At 42.7% G+C, this 20631-nt stretch overlaps 1 protein-coding gene across 1 annotated transcript in view; it reads left to right on the plus strand.

The window, feature by feature from the left end:
- LOC306779100 (protein unc-13 homolog B-like) overlaps positions 1 to 20631 on the plus strand; it is a gene marked incomplete at its 5' end in the record, with an annotated part of 135265 nt that overhangs the window by 15193 nt on the left and 99441 nt on the right. The window contains 6 exons of the mRNA XM_079270866.1: positions 56 to 85; positions 7329 to 7428; positions 14784 to 14901; positions 16015 to 16138; positions 19024 to 19097; positions 19901 to 19962. Coding sequence (XP_079126992.1) covers positions 56 to 85; positions 7329 to 7428; positions 14784 to 14901; positions 16015 to 16138; positions 19024 to 19097; positions 19901 to 19962 — 508 coding nt within the window. The remainder of the gene's footprint in view (positions 1 to 55; positions 86 to 7328; positions 7429 to 14783; positions 14902 to 16014; positions 16139 to 19023; positions 19098 to 19900; positions 19963 to 20631) is intronic.

The raw sequence follows: 20631 nt of genomic DNA on the forward strand, positions 1-20631 counted from the left end.
AATGAAACAAAGTTTACCTTGTGACTAATCTGTGGTTTCTCTTTTTCTCTTCCAGTGAAGAAAGCCAAACTCCACGGGCCTCCAGGTAAGAGCTAATGCATCGCACTGAATATCTGTTGATGTTTGAGCATTGAGAGGTGTGGTCATCAGATTAAGAGGGACAGCTGTGTCTCAACAATCGTCTTTATCTGAGTTATATGTGGCTGGAGCTGAGATTTTACAGTAAGTCCGGAGGAGGTAGTGACCTTAGGACTAGAGAAGGAGATGATTGACTTTCCAGTTTGTGGAGAATTTGATAGTTTCTTTTCGGGCTATACATTGTTAACGTTTTCAGCATCCACTGAAGATGTTTTATGTTATAGGAGACAATCATCCCAAAGTCCAGTGCAGTCAGAACTCGGGTACGATTCGTGTCAGGTGTGAAAACCAACTTTACCAAAACAGGGAAGTGGACTGCGGTTAATCACGCGTAACAATCGGCGAGTAGTTTTGAAAGTGTACTCAGTTACAGAACATTAGTGAAGGCTGAGCAGTGGCAGTGGAGTATGAAAACACCCGTAAAGATGGCTAAATCAAAAAGCTGTCTTTAAGAAAACTTGTCCCATGAGTGCGTTTTTAGTTTTAGCAAAATAATCTGTGTAATTAGTTTTTTAAAAGCTCTGACTTTCCCCTCATTGACTTGCCTGAGGTTCAGTAGAAATACTTAAACAATACTTGCGAGTGACAGGTATGCTGTTCATAATGTTAGTTTCCATCTTAGTTCAATGCGTTGGCATAGCAGTAAACGCATGTCCTTAGTTTAGCAGGTATATACTCATCAACCAAAGTACTGGTAAAAGTAAAATGATAAATGATGGTGCTGGAGAAATGTCATGGGATCACCAAAGTTATTAAAAATCATCCCAAGGGGAACCATGACTGTCTGTGCCAAGTTAATTGGCAGTCAATTAAATAGTTGTTGAGCTTAAAAATGGTATCCTCATGGGGGCTCTAGACCAGAGGAAAAGTCAGGGTTTCACCAACGTTGGTAGGATCCATCATCTGTGAACCATGAATGTATGTTGAGCTTCCCACCGGTCAGAGATCAGCTGGATGTCAGTGTCCTGTATCTGTCGCTGTGAATCTTTCCACCAGGCGGCAACCGCCGGTTCTGAAAAGTGAATCAAATGCAGAAGTGCCTTAAAGCTGCATTCTATCTACTGACCAGCAGGGGGCGACTCCTCTGGTTGTATAGAAGTCTATGAGAAAATGACTCTACTTCTCTCTTGATTTATTACCTCAGTAAACATTGTAAACATGAGTTTATGGTCTCAATCTCTAGTTTCAAGTCTTCTTCAATCCAGCATGATGTTCATTTAGTAAGTTATGGTCCATTAGGAGTCAAACAGACCATAAAGCAGGGGATGCTTTAGGGCGGGGCTGCCTACAAGTTGCTACCAGAGTCTCTATGTCACTCTTTCCCGGATGGCGACTGCCAAAATGCCGAACTCGAGGCTTCAAAACCGCAGTCGGGGATGAAACATCAACAATTCGGCAGCGAGTCAAAAGTGAGACACTGTGTTCTCGTCTTTGCTGGCTGCAGCTGTTGCTCCCATCTTCTCTCCAGAGGATGATGAGGGCAGAACAACACCGACGAGTGGGAGAATAAAAAAGAAAATCAATAGATCACCACAGACAAAGGGCCACCTGCGAGCCCGAAATGACAACGTGTCACCCGGGCATAAAGGAGAAGATGGAGACAAATCTCCCAGTGTCTTTGGGAGACAGAGACAGACCCCAGACACAGGCGGTGACTCGTCATTGGCTGCCTCCGGCCTCCGATCGCAGAGCAGATTTTCAGAGCGGAAGGAAGAGATTTGATTGGCCTCCCCAGGGTTCATAAAACAGGACGTGAGTGATGGCGTTGCTACCGTACAGTCAGAGCTACTGCAGAAATGCCCTTTAATTAGTTTATTCTTTAGTTCCTCTACTTCCCTGCTTTGAATGTTCAACTTGTTTATAATACCAAATAAATTGCTCAGTCGACTGCAAAAGAAGCAGCAAACCGTCCTTGAAACTTGAATCTCTTAAGCGTACAGAGAAAAGTGGGGCTTGAGCATTAGCTAATTGATACGTTATATCCTCGGGTGTTATTATGTCAGTGCTGAATTACATCCTAAGTCCCCTCATTGTAAATTGTCTGAGACACACAGGAAGGAGTTCAAAAATGTCTTTTTGTGACCTAAAACGACACACCTACTTCCCCCTCAGGGCTTCAACACATGTAGGCAACAGAGAGTAAACCCGGAGTGCAGTTCTGTCATGTGACACGATTATTAGTCTCAGGTCAGACACAACTAGTAGAGTTTGTCCCACTCTAATGTCCCAGTTTGGGAAACATGATCTGATTTGTCTTAATAGTAAAAAGCAATAGATTCTTTGCCTTAGGGGGAGCTGGCTGATGTCCCTAAGCTCCCCTGAAACCCCACTGGTGGACGCCCCCTGGGATAAGTTGGCTGGTATATGTGTCACTTTATTCGTTTAAAAGATTTAAGACACATTATCCTGTTTTTAGCCGTGCTGTAACTGTGGCTTTGGAGACGTTCATGGCAGGTAGTCTGTTGGTTCTTAGATGATTATTCCTGTATTTTCCACTCCACAACAACGCCAGCAGCCTATTTAATTAAATACTTCCTTTCTCTCAAGTTGAAGGGATGCGACTCGGCGATATCAGCTGATGTCGGCTTTTGGGTCTTCGCACCACTTACCGTTCTGGCAAAATCTCTGGATTAGAGGTTTGATGAAGTGGGATTTTAATCAGAGGGGAACTAGTTTGAATCTCAAGCTGCTTTGGAAAAACAATCCTGACAGGAAACTGAAAGGGTCCTGAGCAGATTGCTTCAGCGGAGTTTTTAATGATAAAAAGTGTGAATTTATTTTCGTCTTGGCTCGTGGTCTGGTTTCCTTTTCTGTACGAGTGCCGACACTTTTGGACTGTACTTGTCATAAAAAAGTAATTAACCTTCAGCATCAGACTTCAGGTGTGTTTGAACAGGAAATTGTCTGAAAGAATGTTGTTTTTCATACCTGCTCATCACTACTAGTGGTTTTCTTGCCGTGACGGCCGTCGCAGCCTAATGAATGCAGAGGAATCCTTGACAATAACGAGGAAATGTGGGTGGAATGTCTCAGCGCTGTCTGAACTGAACTGTCTGTTGCAGCCATTGCAGACTGAAAAAAATCCTCCTGAGTCACCTTCGTTTATTTGAAAGCAATTGCCTTATTATTCTCAAAACAAGCTGGCAAACCCAAACGACACGGACGCTGAGTGGACACAGAGCAGCATTAACGTTCAATTAGAGTCATGTTTTCGTCCACCGGGTGAGTCTAATATTCAGTCCTTTCAGCTGTGTTTTGGTCTCCACCATCTCCTGAGAAGATAGTTGAGTGCTGACCACGTAGTCACTTGATTCTATGTCAATATGAAAATATTAATGAACCAAGATTTTAAGAAATGTAAAGCAGGTCGTGCTGTTGAAAGAAATGCAGCTGAAATAATAAGAGGCCGTCCTCTCTGTTTGCACTTAAGAGACCAAAATAATCGAGTCTCCGTTCAATATCTCTTCATCCACCAAAAGCTCTCCAGCCTCCTCCTGTAATAGAGTGTTCATTACTGTAGACAGCCCAGTAAATGTCATCTTGCCTGGCCGCGCCGTGCATGTCCACGTGTAACCGAATATAACTTATTTATTTTCATAAGTCATCGCCACTTAATTATAAATGACACTGGCTGCTCCCCAAGAGTGCATGCATGCTGGGATATGCCCTCCCCACCACAGTGAGTTTGCTGCTTACTGGAGGAAGGTGTGTTTGTTTACGTGTGTGTGTGTTTGCATGCATAGCATTTATGGAGGTCATGTTTTATGACAGCACAGGTGGTGTCAAGCGAAATACATTTTAAATATAGTATATTTATAAGCACGTATATAGACAATTCTTATTTTTCAGTTTATTTTTGTGTTTGTTTCTGCTTTTTTTTCGTGGCAGGTCCAGTTGTTGGGTTTTCCTTGCCACCTTTAGATCAGCTTGTAAATTGGGCTGTCTGCATCCTGCCAGGCCCCTCGTACCCTCAATCACAGAACTGGCAACCACCTTAAGTGAATGATGGATGATTCTTGTTTAACCATTTCGACCTCCTGTCTTTTGCCTTCGTCATTACGGCGGAGCTCGGCGAGGTGACGGATCGGCCACACGTCTGACATTTCATGTGTCTCACATCAGGATGAAATCTACAATATTAAGAAATTCAACTGCATCCATCTTGGATTTCCCACATCAGATACAATCTGGTCCTAACCCGTGGCTGAAGACGGTGGTGTTGCAACTAAATCTGTTTGCCCACCGCTAGAAATTCAGCCCAGTATCACGGCACTTTGTGAAATAGTCACAAAACGCAACGTGCTAAATTCATGAAAGCATTATTAAAGCAGCGAACAACTGTTTGCTTTGTAAAGATATTAAGAGTGCAACTAACAAGTATTTTTTAAATGTATTAATCTGTTGATAATTATGGGATAAAAGTATTTTTTTCAGCATTTCATTCAAAAAACAAAACGTATTTGTTGCTCTTTAACCTTCGTATTGCATATGCACCCATGCACTGTGAATAAAAGGCAATATGCTCTGAATTTCACATTTATCACCTTAGATAGATTAATTACAACTTCATCAAGTCCCAGAGCTTCATGATTCCAGGGATTTTACCCACTTGGAGCCACAACCAAATTGGAAATTGGAACCAAACGCTGGCCGTATTGTAATGATTTATGCAGCTGAACAGTCGCCTCATCTTCACCCCAAATCCACTGACGCTGCCCCTAAGCTCCTCTGGCCCCTCTTTAAAAGAAAGTGGATGTTAGATAGAGAACACAGATGCACTCGGACACACAAATACACACACCAACACTGTGTACACTCAGAAGAGTGGGCTACTTGAGGCAGGTAATCAAGCAGGGATTAGGTGGTTGTTGGCTCAATCCTCCTTGGTCTATGCTGATCACTGTGAGCTAGATGGAAGGACACACACACACTCTACACACACCTGTTTTTGTCCCTGAGGAGGACATTGGGTTAAGTTTATTCTGAATTAAAGGCCAACATACAACACAGTTGGCTTTTAACTGCCTTTCTGATGTCCTTATTGGCAGGATGGGATCGTTTCTCACTGTCCTCCAAAAAACTGTTACTAAATTAAAATTTTCCAAAACCACTACGGTTAAGGTTTTGCTTGATTTAGGCACACGAGGACGGTCATTAGCTGGCGTGGAATCATGCTGAAGGAACGTTCAGATCTTTAATGCTCAAAAGGACCTTCTCAGAGCTCCTGAAAGGTCTATTTGAAAGGTCGTGTTCTCCGCTCATCCGCGTCGTTATAAAAGTTTGGATGTGCATGGAAAGCCCAAAACCTGCCAGACGGAGCCTCTCCAAGCACCATGTGTGATGGCGGGAAGTCACTTTTGGTCGTCCCGACACTTAATGACAAATGCCGATTTAAGTGTGGTCTCCGTAAGTGAACTTACAACAACCTATAAAGCTGCGTCAATGTAATTAGACTAATATTCATGTTGCTCTTTTCATGGATTTCAAATGAACACAACAGACCTGTTTGAATCTAACAACTTGAGATGTGCGGCATCTGTTTTAGAAGTCTGCAACCAGGCTACATATTCGCAAGCGTAAATGTTGAATGCAATATTTTAGGTTGCAAGGATACAGCAGTTACAGTGAGAGAGGACAAAGTTAAGGTGACGTATCCATTAACATCAAAGTCCCCAGATTAGGGAATAGTAATCTCAGACACTCAATGAGAACACCGAGGAACCACCAGGAACAAGAGAGGGTTATTGTCTTCGTAGAATAGCCACATGCAGCTTTAACATGACTGAATATGAATACAATAAGATGAAAATGGACCAGCGTCCATAGAAAAGAGGAGGAAGAGTCGTGTAGTTCAGGGTGTGATGAGGAAATGTAATGAGGCCGTGGTTCACCACCTGAAGTGGCTTTTCCTCACCACAAAATAGTCCTTGTTCAGCGGCGACCACAGTTAATAGTGACACCACGTTGCAAATGAGCTTTATTAAAAGGCACACTGCAGTTAAGGTGCCGTGGTAAAGTGCCTTTGAGTAGCTTTTTAAAACGCTCTACAAATGAAATGTACAATCCATTTGACTGTTTGATCTTTGTTCTTCCTCTCTTGTGCTGGGTGTCTGATTACGGAGGATTTCAAAGGTTGAAAATTGAATTTTTGCGCATGTACTGAATGCAAACAATATTAATGGCTGCGATCTTTTTTTAATACGATATTTTCTTTACAGCAGAATAGAAACTGGTTTGTAGAGAAGAGAAGAGAAATAAAAACAATAAAGACCAAAAAATGCAGACGTTGTTGGACACGTTTATCATTTTTATGTTATCGCCTTATTGTATACATATGGACATGGCCTCGGTTATTTTTTATATCATTGACTTATTATATGATATATGGACATGGCCTCGGTTATTTTATTGCCTTATCGTAAGACGTATAGACCCGACTTACATCATGTTTAAGCAATGAACACTCTATTACAGGTTTATGGTACGATATATCGACATGACCTCGATGGTTGCCATTTATGTTTACATGCGTGTCATTTTAAATGACCTCAATCATTTTTGGCATGATCTGTCTGACAGTTCTGCACAAACATGCTGCCCACCGTGGTTTGTAGTATTTAAAGAATGAGCTTAATGTATTGCACAGGCTAAAATTAGCATATGCTCTGTGTTTTGTGGTCCACTGCTGTGTCGGGGATGATGATTTTCTGCATGAAATCTTCTGTCTAACTGTGTGTTGCTTATCGTCATTGTCCTATGTGGGTAGTTTTAATTACTTCTCCCCTGTCTGAAAAACCCCTCATGTGTTTTCTTTTTTTTTCGAGCCTTTGTTTATCTCCCCTTCATCTTTCCTTGAGCTCCAAAGATGCTTCACCGCTCCAGAAATAATGGCTGTTTACTTTATTGTAAGGCAGGGATTGAAATTTATATTTCCTGTCGTTCAATCAATAAGTCCGATCGGTCTCTGGAGCCTGAGGACGGTACAAACGGCACAGAACAAAAGAAACGATCAGTTAGGAGATGACGTTTCAAACATGTAAATGTCTGCATGACAAAAACGACACAATTTTGTTGCCATAAACTTATTCTGTAAAATAAGACATCCTCAGATTATTCCTCACAAAACATGAGCAGCTATTGCATCAAAGTGCAAAATCAGAGTCACAGTTTTGCTTTCTCCTCTTTTCCAGACAAGTTCAACGCCTACGTAACCTTAAAGGTGCAGAATGTGAAGAGCACCACCATCACAGTCCGAGGGGACCAGCCATGTTGGGAGCAAGACTTCATGTTGTGAGTCAACCCTGCTGCTGCTCTTTCTTTATTTCCTGTTACTGACTGCATCAACATTTATTTATCACTGGGGATTTTCAGTGACGAACCATATGATCCATTTTTAAGTAACTTCTGACAATAGCTGCGTACAGTATAAGGTCAGTGTAAATATGTGTTGTATGTAGAAACATATAGCGATGTTTGTGTTTTGCCTTCCATTGAAATATATCTTTTTCTGGAAACTTAAATTGTTGCAAACATATAAAGCCAGCTTTCTTTTTTCGGGTATGTAATTCTTCAAATTTGCACGTGAGGATAAAAATGGCTGACATGCCACTGATGAATTTACCTTTTAAACATACATTTAAAATCCAAGCATTTCTATCACACATAATGCTCATGTAGCAAAAACAACCTATGGCCGTGTTGCCATAGCTGAAAGAGTACATGTTCCTTTGTATGTTCAGATTATTTAACAGCTCTTCTCTTGTCAAATGTATCAGTTGCAAGGTGACAATAAAATATGAAACAATAAAATACATTTTCATTATGGATCCATGGCACCAGGTTTGGGTAGCTAAAGTGAGTTACTTGGCTTCCAGTTACTTTTTTGGCTCTGTGTCACTCATATTAGCAGCGACGGCTTGTTCGGCACAACCTCTCGGGATGCATCAAGACAAATTCAGAGAGAAATTGAAGATTCGGAGTGTGTGTGTCAGCCCCTCAGATGGATACAGGCCAGACATCCACCGCTAGCTGGCTTGCTAGCCCGCGTTAATAGGCCTTGCTGAAATTGAAAGGGGCCGTCGGACTTTGGGGGAAGGTGTGGTCACATGTAGTGGAATAAGAGAAAGCACTCTGACTCTTTGGCTTTGATTGGGCAAGTGTAGAAATCACAACATGTTTTCTGAGCTACATTTTAGTTTTGTCCTCCAACACAATATTGTTCATAAAAATGAGGCTTTGCTTTTAGCTCGTCTCAGCTAAATAGTTTTTTGGAGTTTTGTTTTCCAGTTGCTCGGATGTACAGAGATCTCGGTTTAAAGTGGGCTAAATTTGACAATCTAAGGTTTTTATTTAACTATTGTTTCAATAGCATTTACTGAATGTATTTTAATGTGATGCAGGTTCTAAATGCATGTTGAAACATAGTCACTGCACTGGTTTTATGTAATTGAGAATTCAACCAGACTAAGAGCCTACAGCCATGCTATAGCAGCTCTGTACACAGGAATAGTGGTGCTGTGAGCTGAATGCTGACATCAACACGCTAAAATGCTTACAGTGAAAACTATAATGCAAAACGCTAAAAATGTCATAACTTCTCTTACATATGTTTCAACCTGAACTCTTACGAAACACTAAGATCTGCCAGCTAGCTTTCTGTTTGACAAAATAAGAAGCAACGGCTCTCTAGCGGCCTCGGGCCTCTCTCCTCACAGAGAGACGGAGGGGCTGCATGTGATTGGATAAAAGCGCTCCTTAAAACAAGCTGTGCCGGAAGCAGCGCTGCAGCTGGAAGCAGAGCAACAGAGGAAGACAGGAGCTGTGCAATGAGAAAAAAATACATCATACAGATTTGTGAAAAATTATTAAATTATGAAATAGCTATAACTTTGTGATTCTGTTTAGGCCAGCAGAGAAGGCTTAGCTGGCCCTGACGACCCACACACACACACACACACACACACACACACACACGCACACGCACGCACGCACACGCACACACACACAGGCCTATAAGATTAATATGGCGATCGAAAGGCTTCTTCTCTCCTGCAGACTTGATGAGAGGGATTGGATGGACTGACTGCGGATCCAGATGATTACATCCCCTCTGCTTTCCATACATAATCTCTGCTATTACCTCGTCCTCCATCAGATCTCCTCTGGCTGGTTTTTTCCACTTCCATCATGTCTGTCAGTGCTTTCAGACAAAGAATAGATAACACATCGCACTGCACACTGTGGCTGAAGAAGAGATGTCTCCTTTTCACAGCGAGAAGGTGCTTCTGGCAAATTATATCAAGAGTTCAGTCGAAGGAAAGTGCCATTTAAAATGACCATAATGGTTGAAAAGATGTCGATGATTATACAGAAAGAAAACCCCAGGGCCTCCTCCGCTAAATGCCTAATTAGATCCAAAGCCTCATTAGCAGCAGTGGCGCGCTGCGGTGATGCGCTGTCGGAGGTTCCGAATAGGAATTGCAACTGAGTTGATTCCCAGACTGAACAAAGAGGAGTGAGACCGACTTGTTTGTCGCGGGGCCGGCTCAAAGTGTGAGCTCAGATGACTGATTTAGATGATTGTACAAATGAAAGGATCACAGCGTATATCACAGAGCAACTGAAAGATTCAAACTATATGACACGGTGGGGATAGGAAATGATATCAAACGATTATTCGTGCTGTATTTATGTTTTTACCAGAACAGATTATTACATCATGTAATGGTTGAGACAAAGCATGCCATGTTTCTGGCATTAGATTCAGATGTCTTGACTGATGCAGTTCAGAGATCTCCCATAAAGGTGGAATAGTGTAACTGTAGGTCTAGCTTAGGTAACACTTATTCTAATGGCACGAGCAGGTTGAGAAAAGTGTCATTTAATTCATAAACTCTTGCTCTAAGTCCTTATTTCCGCGGCCATTTTGCCCTTTCTGATGGTTTGAGTCCCTCTGGGTGGTCACTCTTTTCAATTTGAAGCCACAGTGGTCACCGCTCATGCTAATTAGCAGTTCACAAACCGCGGTCACCATTTCAAAAGCGTGGAACTCCACTTCCTCCGCACCAGCCGCCCAGTCAGCAGGCCACAGACGATCTTTCCTCCAACAGGATATAGAACGAATGCACCGTACTGTTGCCAAGTCACAAGTGCAGAAAAGTGAACTTTTACTGAATGAAAATGTGACAAATGTGTGGCGTTTGCAGATACTCGTTTCTCCAAAGACATGCAGATTAAGTCGTTCGGATCGGCTCATCGCCCTGCTTCACGTTCCTTAAATTGCACGAATGCACCTCTGTTTCTGTTTCAGTTTTGTTTGTCATGTTTTTCTTGTGTTGCAAATGGTCCACATTTCATTGTGCACCCCTGTGTTGCATAAAGAGAATAAATGAATGAATCCTTGAGTCACAAAGTGGATGAAAGGAGGAAAATGTGAACGTACAGTTTTGCATAATCACCCGCAGTACTAATTCAGAATATGTGCATTAATCGGCACTTTTTTTCATGTACCACCGTTGTAAAAATAGACAACTGTTACCTTCGATTAAGTTTACACTGAACACCCAAATAATCAGCAGAGTGTTGATTGTCCTCTTCTCACCAGAACAGTACACACTGGAAGATGAGTTACAGGAATGAACCAGGATGGAGGTCCGCACATCCAAAAATCAAACTCATGCAAGAACCAAACAAAGGTTCTGCACACTGTATCAAAGGCAGAACAAGCAACACACGGAGACAAACAATTGTCATGCAACTTGCGTACTTCAGTAACACACCTCCGTAGTTATTTCAACCCAGATGATGACCTTTTCCGAAAACTAACTAAGTACCCTTGTTGCCTAAATTGTTGTTTCCTGTGAAGACTTAAGAAGTTTATTGTGAAAAGACTGTATGCATGTAACTAGCGGGAATGGACACGTTTTGTGGCTTTTGTAGGAAAACTCAATGAAAATGGGTTGTAACTTTTCTGCAAAATATCATACGAACCTTTGTACGAGGAACCTTTGACAAACCAATGAATGTGTTCGTCTCTTGTGATTTGATCATGCCCGACGAAAGTTACTGGAAGCTTTTAATACAATTAACCAGGATTCCCACAACACAAGAGACATCTGCGTTTGGTCTTTGTCATATCTTAAGAATAGTAAAAAGGCCTTTCAGCATCACGTAGGTAGAGTGCACGCTCCCTGTCATTATTCTCAACGTGTCACACCAAACATGTTTGACGCAAACGGGACTCCAGTCATCGCTGCTTTGCTTGGGAACTGCAGGGAGGTGACATTCTCACAGCTGGGCGGTGAAGGGGCGCTGAGGCCCTGCCAGATGTGCAGTCTGACGCTCGACCTGAGACCCCTCAGCAGCCAGCTGTGTCAAACGGCAGGTCGCTGAAGGTCGCAGACCATCTGAGCTGAGGATTCATCCGGCTGGTGACTTTCGCTGAAAGTTTCTTCAGAGATCCCCTCCACTTATTTCACGTCACCTTAAATATCTGACCGTGAACACTGACTCGTGTCTGTTCAACACAACACTGGCAAAGAAAGCTGGAACCTGAAACCAACGTTTTGACAGAATTGGAATTATGGAATTATTGAAGAGAGAGAATATTTGCATCCAGCACCTTTTTTAAAATAGTTTTCATATGTGAAAACCATGTTAAACAAATACATTTTAACATTCTTAACAAACTGTAGGGGAACTTAAAGTGTCGCCTCTTTTCAATGAGCCGCGGTGCGTTCATGAACTAGGGGAGTATGTCAGTGGTCTAAGCTGGTGTGAGTGGGATTAGATTGACTGTATGTGTGTGTGACACCTGTAGCACTGTGTATATATATATATTATATATGTATATGTGTCGGTCGGGTGGACGGTCCTGGCTGTGGGATTAGCACCGTACTGTAAACGTAATACATACTGCAGATGAAAGGGGGAGCGGCAGACGGAGCTGGATGGAGAGTGAAATGTGGTTTTGATTTTCAGTCCCGAGTCGGAGATGAGCTTTGGACTGAGCCTGACTTGTGCTCAGCCATCCTGCCAACCTCACGCTGCCGCCCCATAATGAAAAGAAAGTCCGAATCGTGACTCCGAGCTCCTCTCGATCTCAATCTGCCCCCTGCTGATAGCACCCCCGTCTTTCTCTCTGACTGTTTGCAGCTGGCTGGTAACCTTTCTGAAATCCTGATTGTTCCAGCTGCAGGCGTCCATCAGAGCTGGAGGGTTTAACACACACTGCTCTGAAGTGTCTCTTCTCAACGTGGAGCACATTTTTAGGCAAATGAAAGAGAAGGTGATGCTTGACGAGGCCTTTTTTTAATGATTGTGTGTCTACTGGGTTCACAGCAAGGAAAGGTTTCCATGCCTCAAACTGATTACGTTGACAAATACCTCCAGTTCCACCGCAACAGTCCCAAGGCCACTTTCCAACAAGCAAACGCAGCATTTGTTGTGGCAGGGGAGAGCGCGTTTATCGAGCTAATGTAGGAAATGAGACACTAAACTTCAAGTCACACTTTAGTTAGCGGGGTTTCTCCGCCACATTGTCTTTGCAGCTCGAGCGATGGGGATGTCGGTTTGGTCAGACCAACACTTTTGGTCCACAATTGCATATCCCATTGCCATGAAATCTTGTACAGACATTCATGCTCTCCAGCGACATGAAACCCTCATGGCTTTGTAACTTCTAGTGAGACCAACAGATCAGAATTTCCAACAATGCTAATGCTACGTTCTAACAGGCCGCATGCATGTAAGGAACAGGAACTGACACGTGTTGCACGGAAAATGGGAAGGAACAGATATCATAAAAACCGTTGTATGAGGATACATCGTGTGTGTGTGTGTGTGTGTGTGTGTGTGAGACTGCTGGTGGTGGGTTGGTTGGTTGCATAAGGGCATAAGCAGGTGAATGTTGATCCCTCTACTCTCGGGCTCACGAGGCATCACGTGCTCCTCTCATGCTTCAGCATCCTTGGATTCAATCAGTTTGTCTCATTTTCTACCTCTTTTTTCTGTCTCTGTCTCTTTACTTTCTTTCACCACTTGTTTTTATGACTCTGCTCGTCGCGCTTTCTGTCTCTGTCTGTCTCTTAGTTTTGTCCTCACATGCTACTGAGGGTCTAAATCTTTTGACTGGATTTACAGTATCGTGCCAGAGATTTAGAGGCTTTCTGTCACTTCACCAGACGCTCATAATCTTGAGCCGTGTGGACGGACACAGTCCAGAGATCTCCTACTGTTCATCTGGTAACGCAGTGTAACTGTCTATCTCATGTCGCTAACTGTTATTTGAATGATAAATACCAATATTTCATTCATAGATTCCCCCTTTTTAAAAAATGTTTTAAGAAATTTACAAAAAGTTTAAATAAAAAGAAACACTTAAATCTGTCATTTATTTATTTAAACTGTTAAATTTGAAAACGACAGCAAAACCTCGTTAGAAAATGTGTTAATGTGGGTAGGATTGCTCTTATTTCATGTTTTGTTTTTTCTTTTCTGGCCATATATGTTAGTTTTTTCTCAATGTGGAATGGGGAGACGCCTTCTCTCTTCATACTCCTCTTATCACTGTGGTCTTTCTGTCTGACCACCTCTCTGGTGATTCAGGTCAGAATCTGCTCTTTTCTTCCACATACATCGTCATTTTATCAGCTGTTCCTCTTCTTTAGTGTGACGAGTAGCTACACACACACACACACACACACACTTTCCACCACCCACCCTCTTCTCTCCATCATCCCAGCTGTGAAGTGTCAACAGAGATGACTGACAGGCTAACTGAGGTGATGTGATAATGAATGGGACTGTGAATATGAATATGCAGATGAGGAGGGGAGACAGTTCGGTTGATGTCTTCTCTTTTCAGACGGATCTGTCAGAAAATGACGGCTGTCATCCGTCAGCCTCTCCGCTTTAGACCCGATGGGAGGAGGGGGGGGGGGGGGGGGGGGTACTGTACGAGTGAATCACTGCAGTGTGTTTATTAAAACGCAGGTAGAATATTCACCAAATGCAGGTTTATTTTTGTTGTGCTGTTAGCATCCGCTGCAACATAATGATGAGCTGTTTCGATAATGAAGGAATGTTTCTGTGGCGTCTTTCATTCACAAGTCAACATGTGACAGAAGATGTTGGGATGAAGCAGCAACACAAGAACCACAAGTTCATGAAGTCACAAAAGACAAATTATAGCCACTAGTATGGAACTATTAGGGGGGGGGGGGGGGGGAGAAGCCATGTTTTCAATTTTAGGTTTTACACAATATACTGTGAGAATGTCCTGGAAATATATCTCATGGCAATCCAATCTTTGGAAATCGGTTACTTTGAACCAATCACCATTTTAACTGAAGTGAATATCGTTCATTGAAACGTTACCACCGCTACCTCTGTGACAACAGCTCTGTACTGTATAGCCCAGTTATTTTTATCCCTGTAGGATGATGATCCACAACGTTCATATTTTGATAAATGTGTGTTTTAATGTAAGTCAGTCTTTCTGTGGAGGCTGACATGAATGGGCTGTGGTTCACGGATCAGGTTTGTTATGAATATACCAAAGAAGAAGAGGCTCTATTTATGATTTTGATGCCAGGCTTGAACTCTGGATGTTGTGCATGTGAACGTGCGTTGTTCTGTTTCCACAGTGAGATCAATCACCTGGAGTCAGGTCTGGTGGTGGAGCTGTGGAATAAAGGTTTGATCTGGGACACCATGATCGGCACAGCACTGATATCACTGGACACCATTGGACAGTCTAACGAGGTAACCCTGTCCCAGCACACACACACACACACACACGCACATGCACTTCAATATCAAACCAATTTGTCAAATTTTTCCATCACTCACCCGCCGAGTGGCACAGCCTCGGTAGCAGTTTGACGTTCATTTTCTCGCCCACGCATGGACACACGTGGACCGGAGGAGCCGATCTACCTCTGAGCCACAGCTGCCCCGCACGGCCATGTGAACATGGCTGGAATCATCCTGTGCATGCCAGATGTTAAGACATTCCCCTCTGATTGCGTTTCCAATTGAAGACATGAGGGAAGTTTAACTGAAGTGATTTCAGCTTCAGCAGTCAATCTGAGTTAATCAAATCAAGTGGTCCGGTTTCCAAAGTTACGGCCTTTTTAGTCGAGAATTCCCTCTTTGTGTTTCTCCAGACTGAGCCTCCATGCTGAGTAGAGGAACAGTAACAAGTGAATTCATACTGAAAGCGCTGTAACTTTGGAAAACGTATTAACAGGGTTGAACAGGAGGGCTGATTACAGCCACCAGTAACTGGTTCACTTCAAATCTCTCCCTCCATCCCCTTTTCTACGGTATACAAAGCGTATTCATCAATCCGAAAATTCCCCTTATTCCTTTTTTCTTTCTTAGCAACAGGAAGTAGAGAGGCAGAGAAATGGAGCGGCGTCGTCTTCCGCTGTAGCCCGTTGTGTTCGTGGACGAGCGTTAAGATGATGTTATAAGAGCGGCATGTGATGCTTAGGCTGCTTAAACTCACAACAACCCTTAAAATGAACACACGTTCCACCTACCGGTGCTTAAAACACCATCTTCACCTGTCAGCACCTGTCAGCACCTGTCAGCACCTGTCAGCACCTGTCAGCACCTGTCAGCACCTGTCAGCCGAGTCTTCAAAAAGCACTCGTGTCGTCATTAATAATCCATCCCCGGCAACAGTAACCGCTCACACCTCGTCCTGCCAGCGTTGGGCCTCGCTCCTTCATCGGTTCATCTTTGCTCAGGTTTATTGAATGGCGTTTCTCCTCAGCTCGCCCTCGATTACCACGGTGACGCTGTGATTCTCAACAGATAAAGGTTTTTGTTTCTGTCCTCTCTGTTTCTTTGTCTCTCTCTTTTTTTCAGGAGGGACCAGGAAAGTGGGCGTCGCTTGACTCCGAGGTGTTGATGAGGGCGGATGAGATCTGTGGTACCTCCAACCCAACTCCACACCAAGTGCTGCTGGACACCCGCTTTGAGCTGCCCTTTGGTATATATTACAACTCTATCACAAACACACACACACAAAACAAACCCAAACATGTCAGCCTCGGAGCCAGGAGGTGATGCAGCGTAAACACCCGATAGCATCATTGGCTGAAGTTAAAACAAAACAAAAACAGTACTGTACTCTCTATGATCGCGTGATAAGAGCTGAAGGAAGAAAACGAAAAGGAAAAACATTCTCGATGATGAATATTTTGCATCAAAACTATTCAAACCTGCAGCGATGCAAATTTGCGACAGTTGCAGCACTTCATGAATAAAAGTTTTGAATAGATTTGCACATGCAGAGGACCTCTCCTCTCCCCTATTGACCCGGAGCAGCGTCCTGCAGTCTGTCTGAGGTAAAGGGTTGGACAGCATAAGCTATTTAATTGAGTTTTGTGAGTGAATTTGAGTATATGTGTAGGGCTTTTATTGTGAAAGGTTGATTTGGGATTTATAAAAGGAAATAACTCACTGACAGGGGTACGCAAGGTTTTATAAATCAGATTTTTTTTGTCTACGTACGTGCATTTCCTCCTTTGTATGTACGCAAACAGGAAGTGTGGATCCTACACGCTGTGTTATAAATGAGACCCCTGGTCTGCGCTGCCGCGTAATATTAGGTTTCTGTGTGAAAGTGTTCATGACAAAAACAACAGGTTGAAAAATGATATGCAAATTAAAAAAGTTTGGCAAATTAAATGCAAATGAATCGCACGAAACAAAAATGCCCGCTGCATGTGAAGGATTCAAGTCTTGCAGCCTTACACACACAACACATTCATTGAATATGAACCGTAAAGTTATCAACAGATAGACTCGAAACAAGAAACGTCTGTGTATTTTGCATAATATTTCAATTTCACAGTTTGCTTCTCCTCTCAACTGACTGAGCTTCCTTGTAGAACCTCATTCAGTATATTAGAGATTGTGAACGTTCCTCTGGCTTCATGAAGTTTTTATGAAGCGTTGCTTCACGGCAACGTCAACAATATATAATCCTGAATGTTCCTCAGCAGCCTTTGTCTTTATTTCTTGTTTTTTTTTAATTTTCTGGAGTGTAACCGCCTACACAGCACACAGCGTTTCCTCAGCGAGCTCTTAATCTCAGCGAGCTGTCTGAAGCGTCTTCTCTTGAGCTTTTTATCAACACTCACTCACTCACTCACTCCAGGGCCTGAAGATGGAGATAAGATCCCTCGGTGAAAGAAAACTTCCACAAATCCTTTAAACAAGTTCAAATAATTGACATCCAACAGAGTTACGGATCAATCGCTTGTCACAATGAGTCGTACTAAAACACAGACGTGAGGTGGAAGAGACAGGTGAAACACTGTATTTAGTTTTTTAAAACAACCAAAAGTTAGTTATTGTAGTTTGTCTCATTAATCAACACGAGCAACAGTTGTGACACACTACTCATTGAGTCAATTAAGGCACACTCAACCTCTCAGAGCTCTGGTGCGTAGTGCTCTAGCGTTAAAATTCATCATAATTCAGTCAATTAGTAGAAAGACGCTTCTCATAACTCCAGAACTTGCCTGAGAATCTTTGCGTTTTTAAGTTTTCTTCAGGATTAAAGTAATCCTGTGATAGTTGCTGGTACACCCATGGGTGCATTGCAAACAGGAGCTGCTGCTAGTAGACAATTGTCCAAAATGTAATCAAACAAATGAATCAACGAGAATGTGGCTAACGGATTCCATGCCAACATAATACTTCCTTTTCACATCCAGCAAAGCATTATTGGAACTGTAGTTCTAAAGCGTATCATCATCTATCACATAGAAGACAAAGAATAGGAATAGGACAACAGCCATTATTGTTCCTTTTTTTATGCTGGACGAGCAACGTTCACATTGCTGAGACTCAGAAGTTGTCGGGTTGTCTGAGGCCCGCTGTGATGCTGCACATCCAAATGCAACTTTTCTCTTTTGGCTCTCGTGTTACTGGGTTTCCTTTAACTTGGTTGTGTGTTTTGGCTCGGCTGCTCTTCTTCGCTTCACTTCTTCCGTCAGGGTTTCGACTTGGCTGGACGTCATCTCACTAGGACGGCAGATATATCGGTCGTTATTTATTCTAATGTCAGATCTGCCTCTCTCAGCAGTCTGACGTGGTCGTTAGTGATGCCACATAGTGTTCTGTCGAGTATCAGGTAATCTTGCAGCTGGCCAAATTCAAAATTAGGCTTCATTATTTAAGTCTGTGACATATCACCAATAAACTGGAATATAAATAAACTGTAAATATGGAAAAATTACACATTTTCACACTTAGAATAAGCTTGAATATGGCTGTACCATACATTCAATACATTGTTTTGGGTAGTTTACCAAAACTATGCACTGATTAACTGATGTTTTACTTGAGAAACACATTCCAGAGGCCGTAGCCAGGCTTTTACATTTCCTCTATTCTCGCCTTTTTCTCTTCTTCTGCCCCAACTTCCTGTCTTTCTCTGGCTTTGGGGGTTTGACCCACGAGGCCCCCTGAGGTGGTTGTTGATTCTATTTCTGGGCCCCCAAAAGGAAACCTCCTCATCAGCTATTAAACGCACATGAATACAAGATGGGAGCACATCAAGCAATGTGGATGGGATCAGACAGGGTGGGACAGGGGGCATGGAGGAGACTGAGGGAAGGGTGGAGCTACAGTGCCTGTGGTCCTGCTCTTTGCCTGGCATTCTGTGTTTTGCACTCTCCGTCTTCCTCCATTATTTACTGTCTCTCGCCATCACCCCTTTTCTCAATCCCACCATCCATCCCTCCATCCCATGTAGTCTGTATATCCTCCACCGCCCCTCTTTCACCAACCTCTCTTGCACGCGTCTCCACATATATTCCTGGCACTCTTTTAGTTTTTCTTACTTTCAATCCGTCTTTCCAGATATTCCAGAAGACGAGGCTCAGTACTGGACCGGTAAACTGGACCGGATTAACACCATGCGGATACATGACGAGGTAAGTGTACTGAAGAAGTGTATCTCCTGATAATAAGTTGTAAATTCTTAAGCTATTTAAGCTGTTAAATTACTGTTCATTAGGAGTCAAAGGGGATGTTGATGCTTGAGAAAACAGGGACAGACTTTTCTTGAAGGGAGGCGGTTGTGGTAGGATGGTAATTTGAACCCTTGGTGTCGCTTGAAACTAAATGTTCTTCTTGTATAGGACAGGACAATAGCATTTTGGTTTTGTGTATAAAGAAGAAGAAGAAGTTAATTTGCCAGATTACCCAACTTCTGAGAAACAATAACGGCAAAGAGTGATTTTAAAGTTGTTCGCTTTTGTGGAGCTGAGGTGCAGCAGAAGTTCAGCGAGCGTGCAGTGGAAAGTGAATCTCCTACAGTGTAAAACTTACACATACATTCGTCGCAGCTTTCATGTGAGCATGCATCTGCAATGCATATGAACTATTGTTTTCATTTACATCTGTTTGCATTAGAAACAAATATCTGCTCTTATAAAACTGTCTACAAGATTTCTATTGGGTTTTGTTCACAAACTCAGATTATTTATGCTTTTGAGAGCGTTCTCCCTATTTATTTAGTTTGACCAAATGTTATGTCACAGTGAAATTGCAGTGTTTGTCGGGTCTCTGCTGCCATCTCATGGAAGATAATAGTCACTGCAGAAGATAATAGTTACAGGAGGTCCGGTTAGTGCTGTACTGACATGTGCCTTTTTAGTATTAAATCATTTTGATTCACTTTCACTGACCCCTTCACATTTCTCTTTGTTTTGTTCCCATCTTTCTCTTGTGGCAGTATCCACTGCAGGAAGAGGTCCAGAGTGGACGAATGGCATCTGTGCCCTCTCAGTGCTGTGAGTATAACAGTAACATTCATGCCATAGCACGTCCACATCGACATTCATGTGTGACTGTGTTTTGTTGGTCTTTGTTTACTAATGTGTCCTTCCACACTGATGACTCTGATGTGGATCTTTTCTTCTCATTACCGCCGCCAAGTACATTATGTTTTCGTTTCGGTTTGTTGGATTGTCTACTTGCCTGATTTTCATGAAACTTGGTGGAAGGGTGTAGCATGGGCAGAGGAAGAACCCACTCAGTTTTGGAGTGGATTGGCCTTTCTGGTTTCTTCTCGTGTTTCATGAGAAAGAAAAGACATTTCAGGTCAGCCACCCAGTCGAGGGCTGTTGCATTATGACACAGACTCTTCCATTTAAACCTACATCAGCGCCACTGATTCACGCTCGCTGTAACTAAAGAGGATCTTTGGCTGCACCAGCCACTGCCAGTGGTGGTTATGAGGAGCTGCGTTTCCTGTCACTCTGACGTTACCTTTGTGAAAATACCTTTTAAAATACTTTACTGTTTTCTCGTGTCGATTCTCATTCTGTACCACCTGAAATTAACTCAGTCATCACATTACTTTGTGTGACTTCATCACATTGTTTCACTTACTTTTTTATTTATCTCATACCGGTATAACCATTCATTCATCATTTTAAATTCCAGGGTGTTCTCAGTCCCATT

This window comes from Melanostigma gelatinosum (genome assembly GCF_949748355.1).
Source record: "Melanostigma gelatinosum genome assembly, chromosome: 6".
Taxonomy (NCBI): domain Eukaryota; kingdom Metazoa; phylum Chordata; class Actinopteri; order Perciformes; family Zoarcidae; genus Melanostigma; species Melanostigma gelatinosum.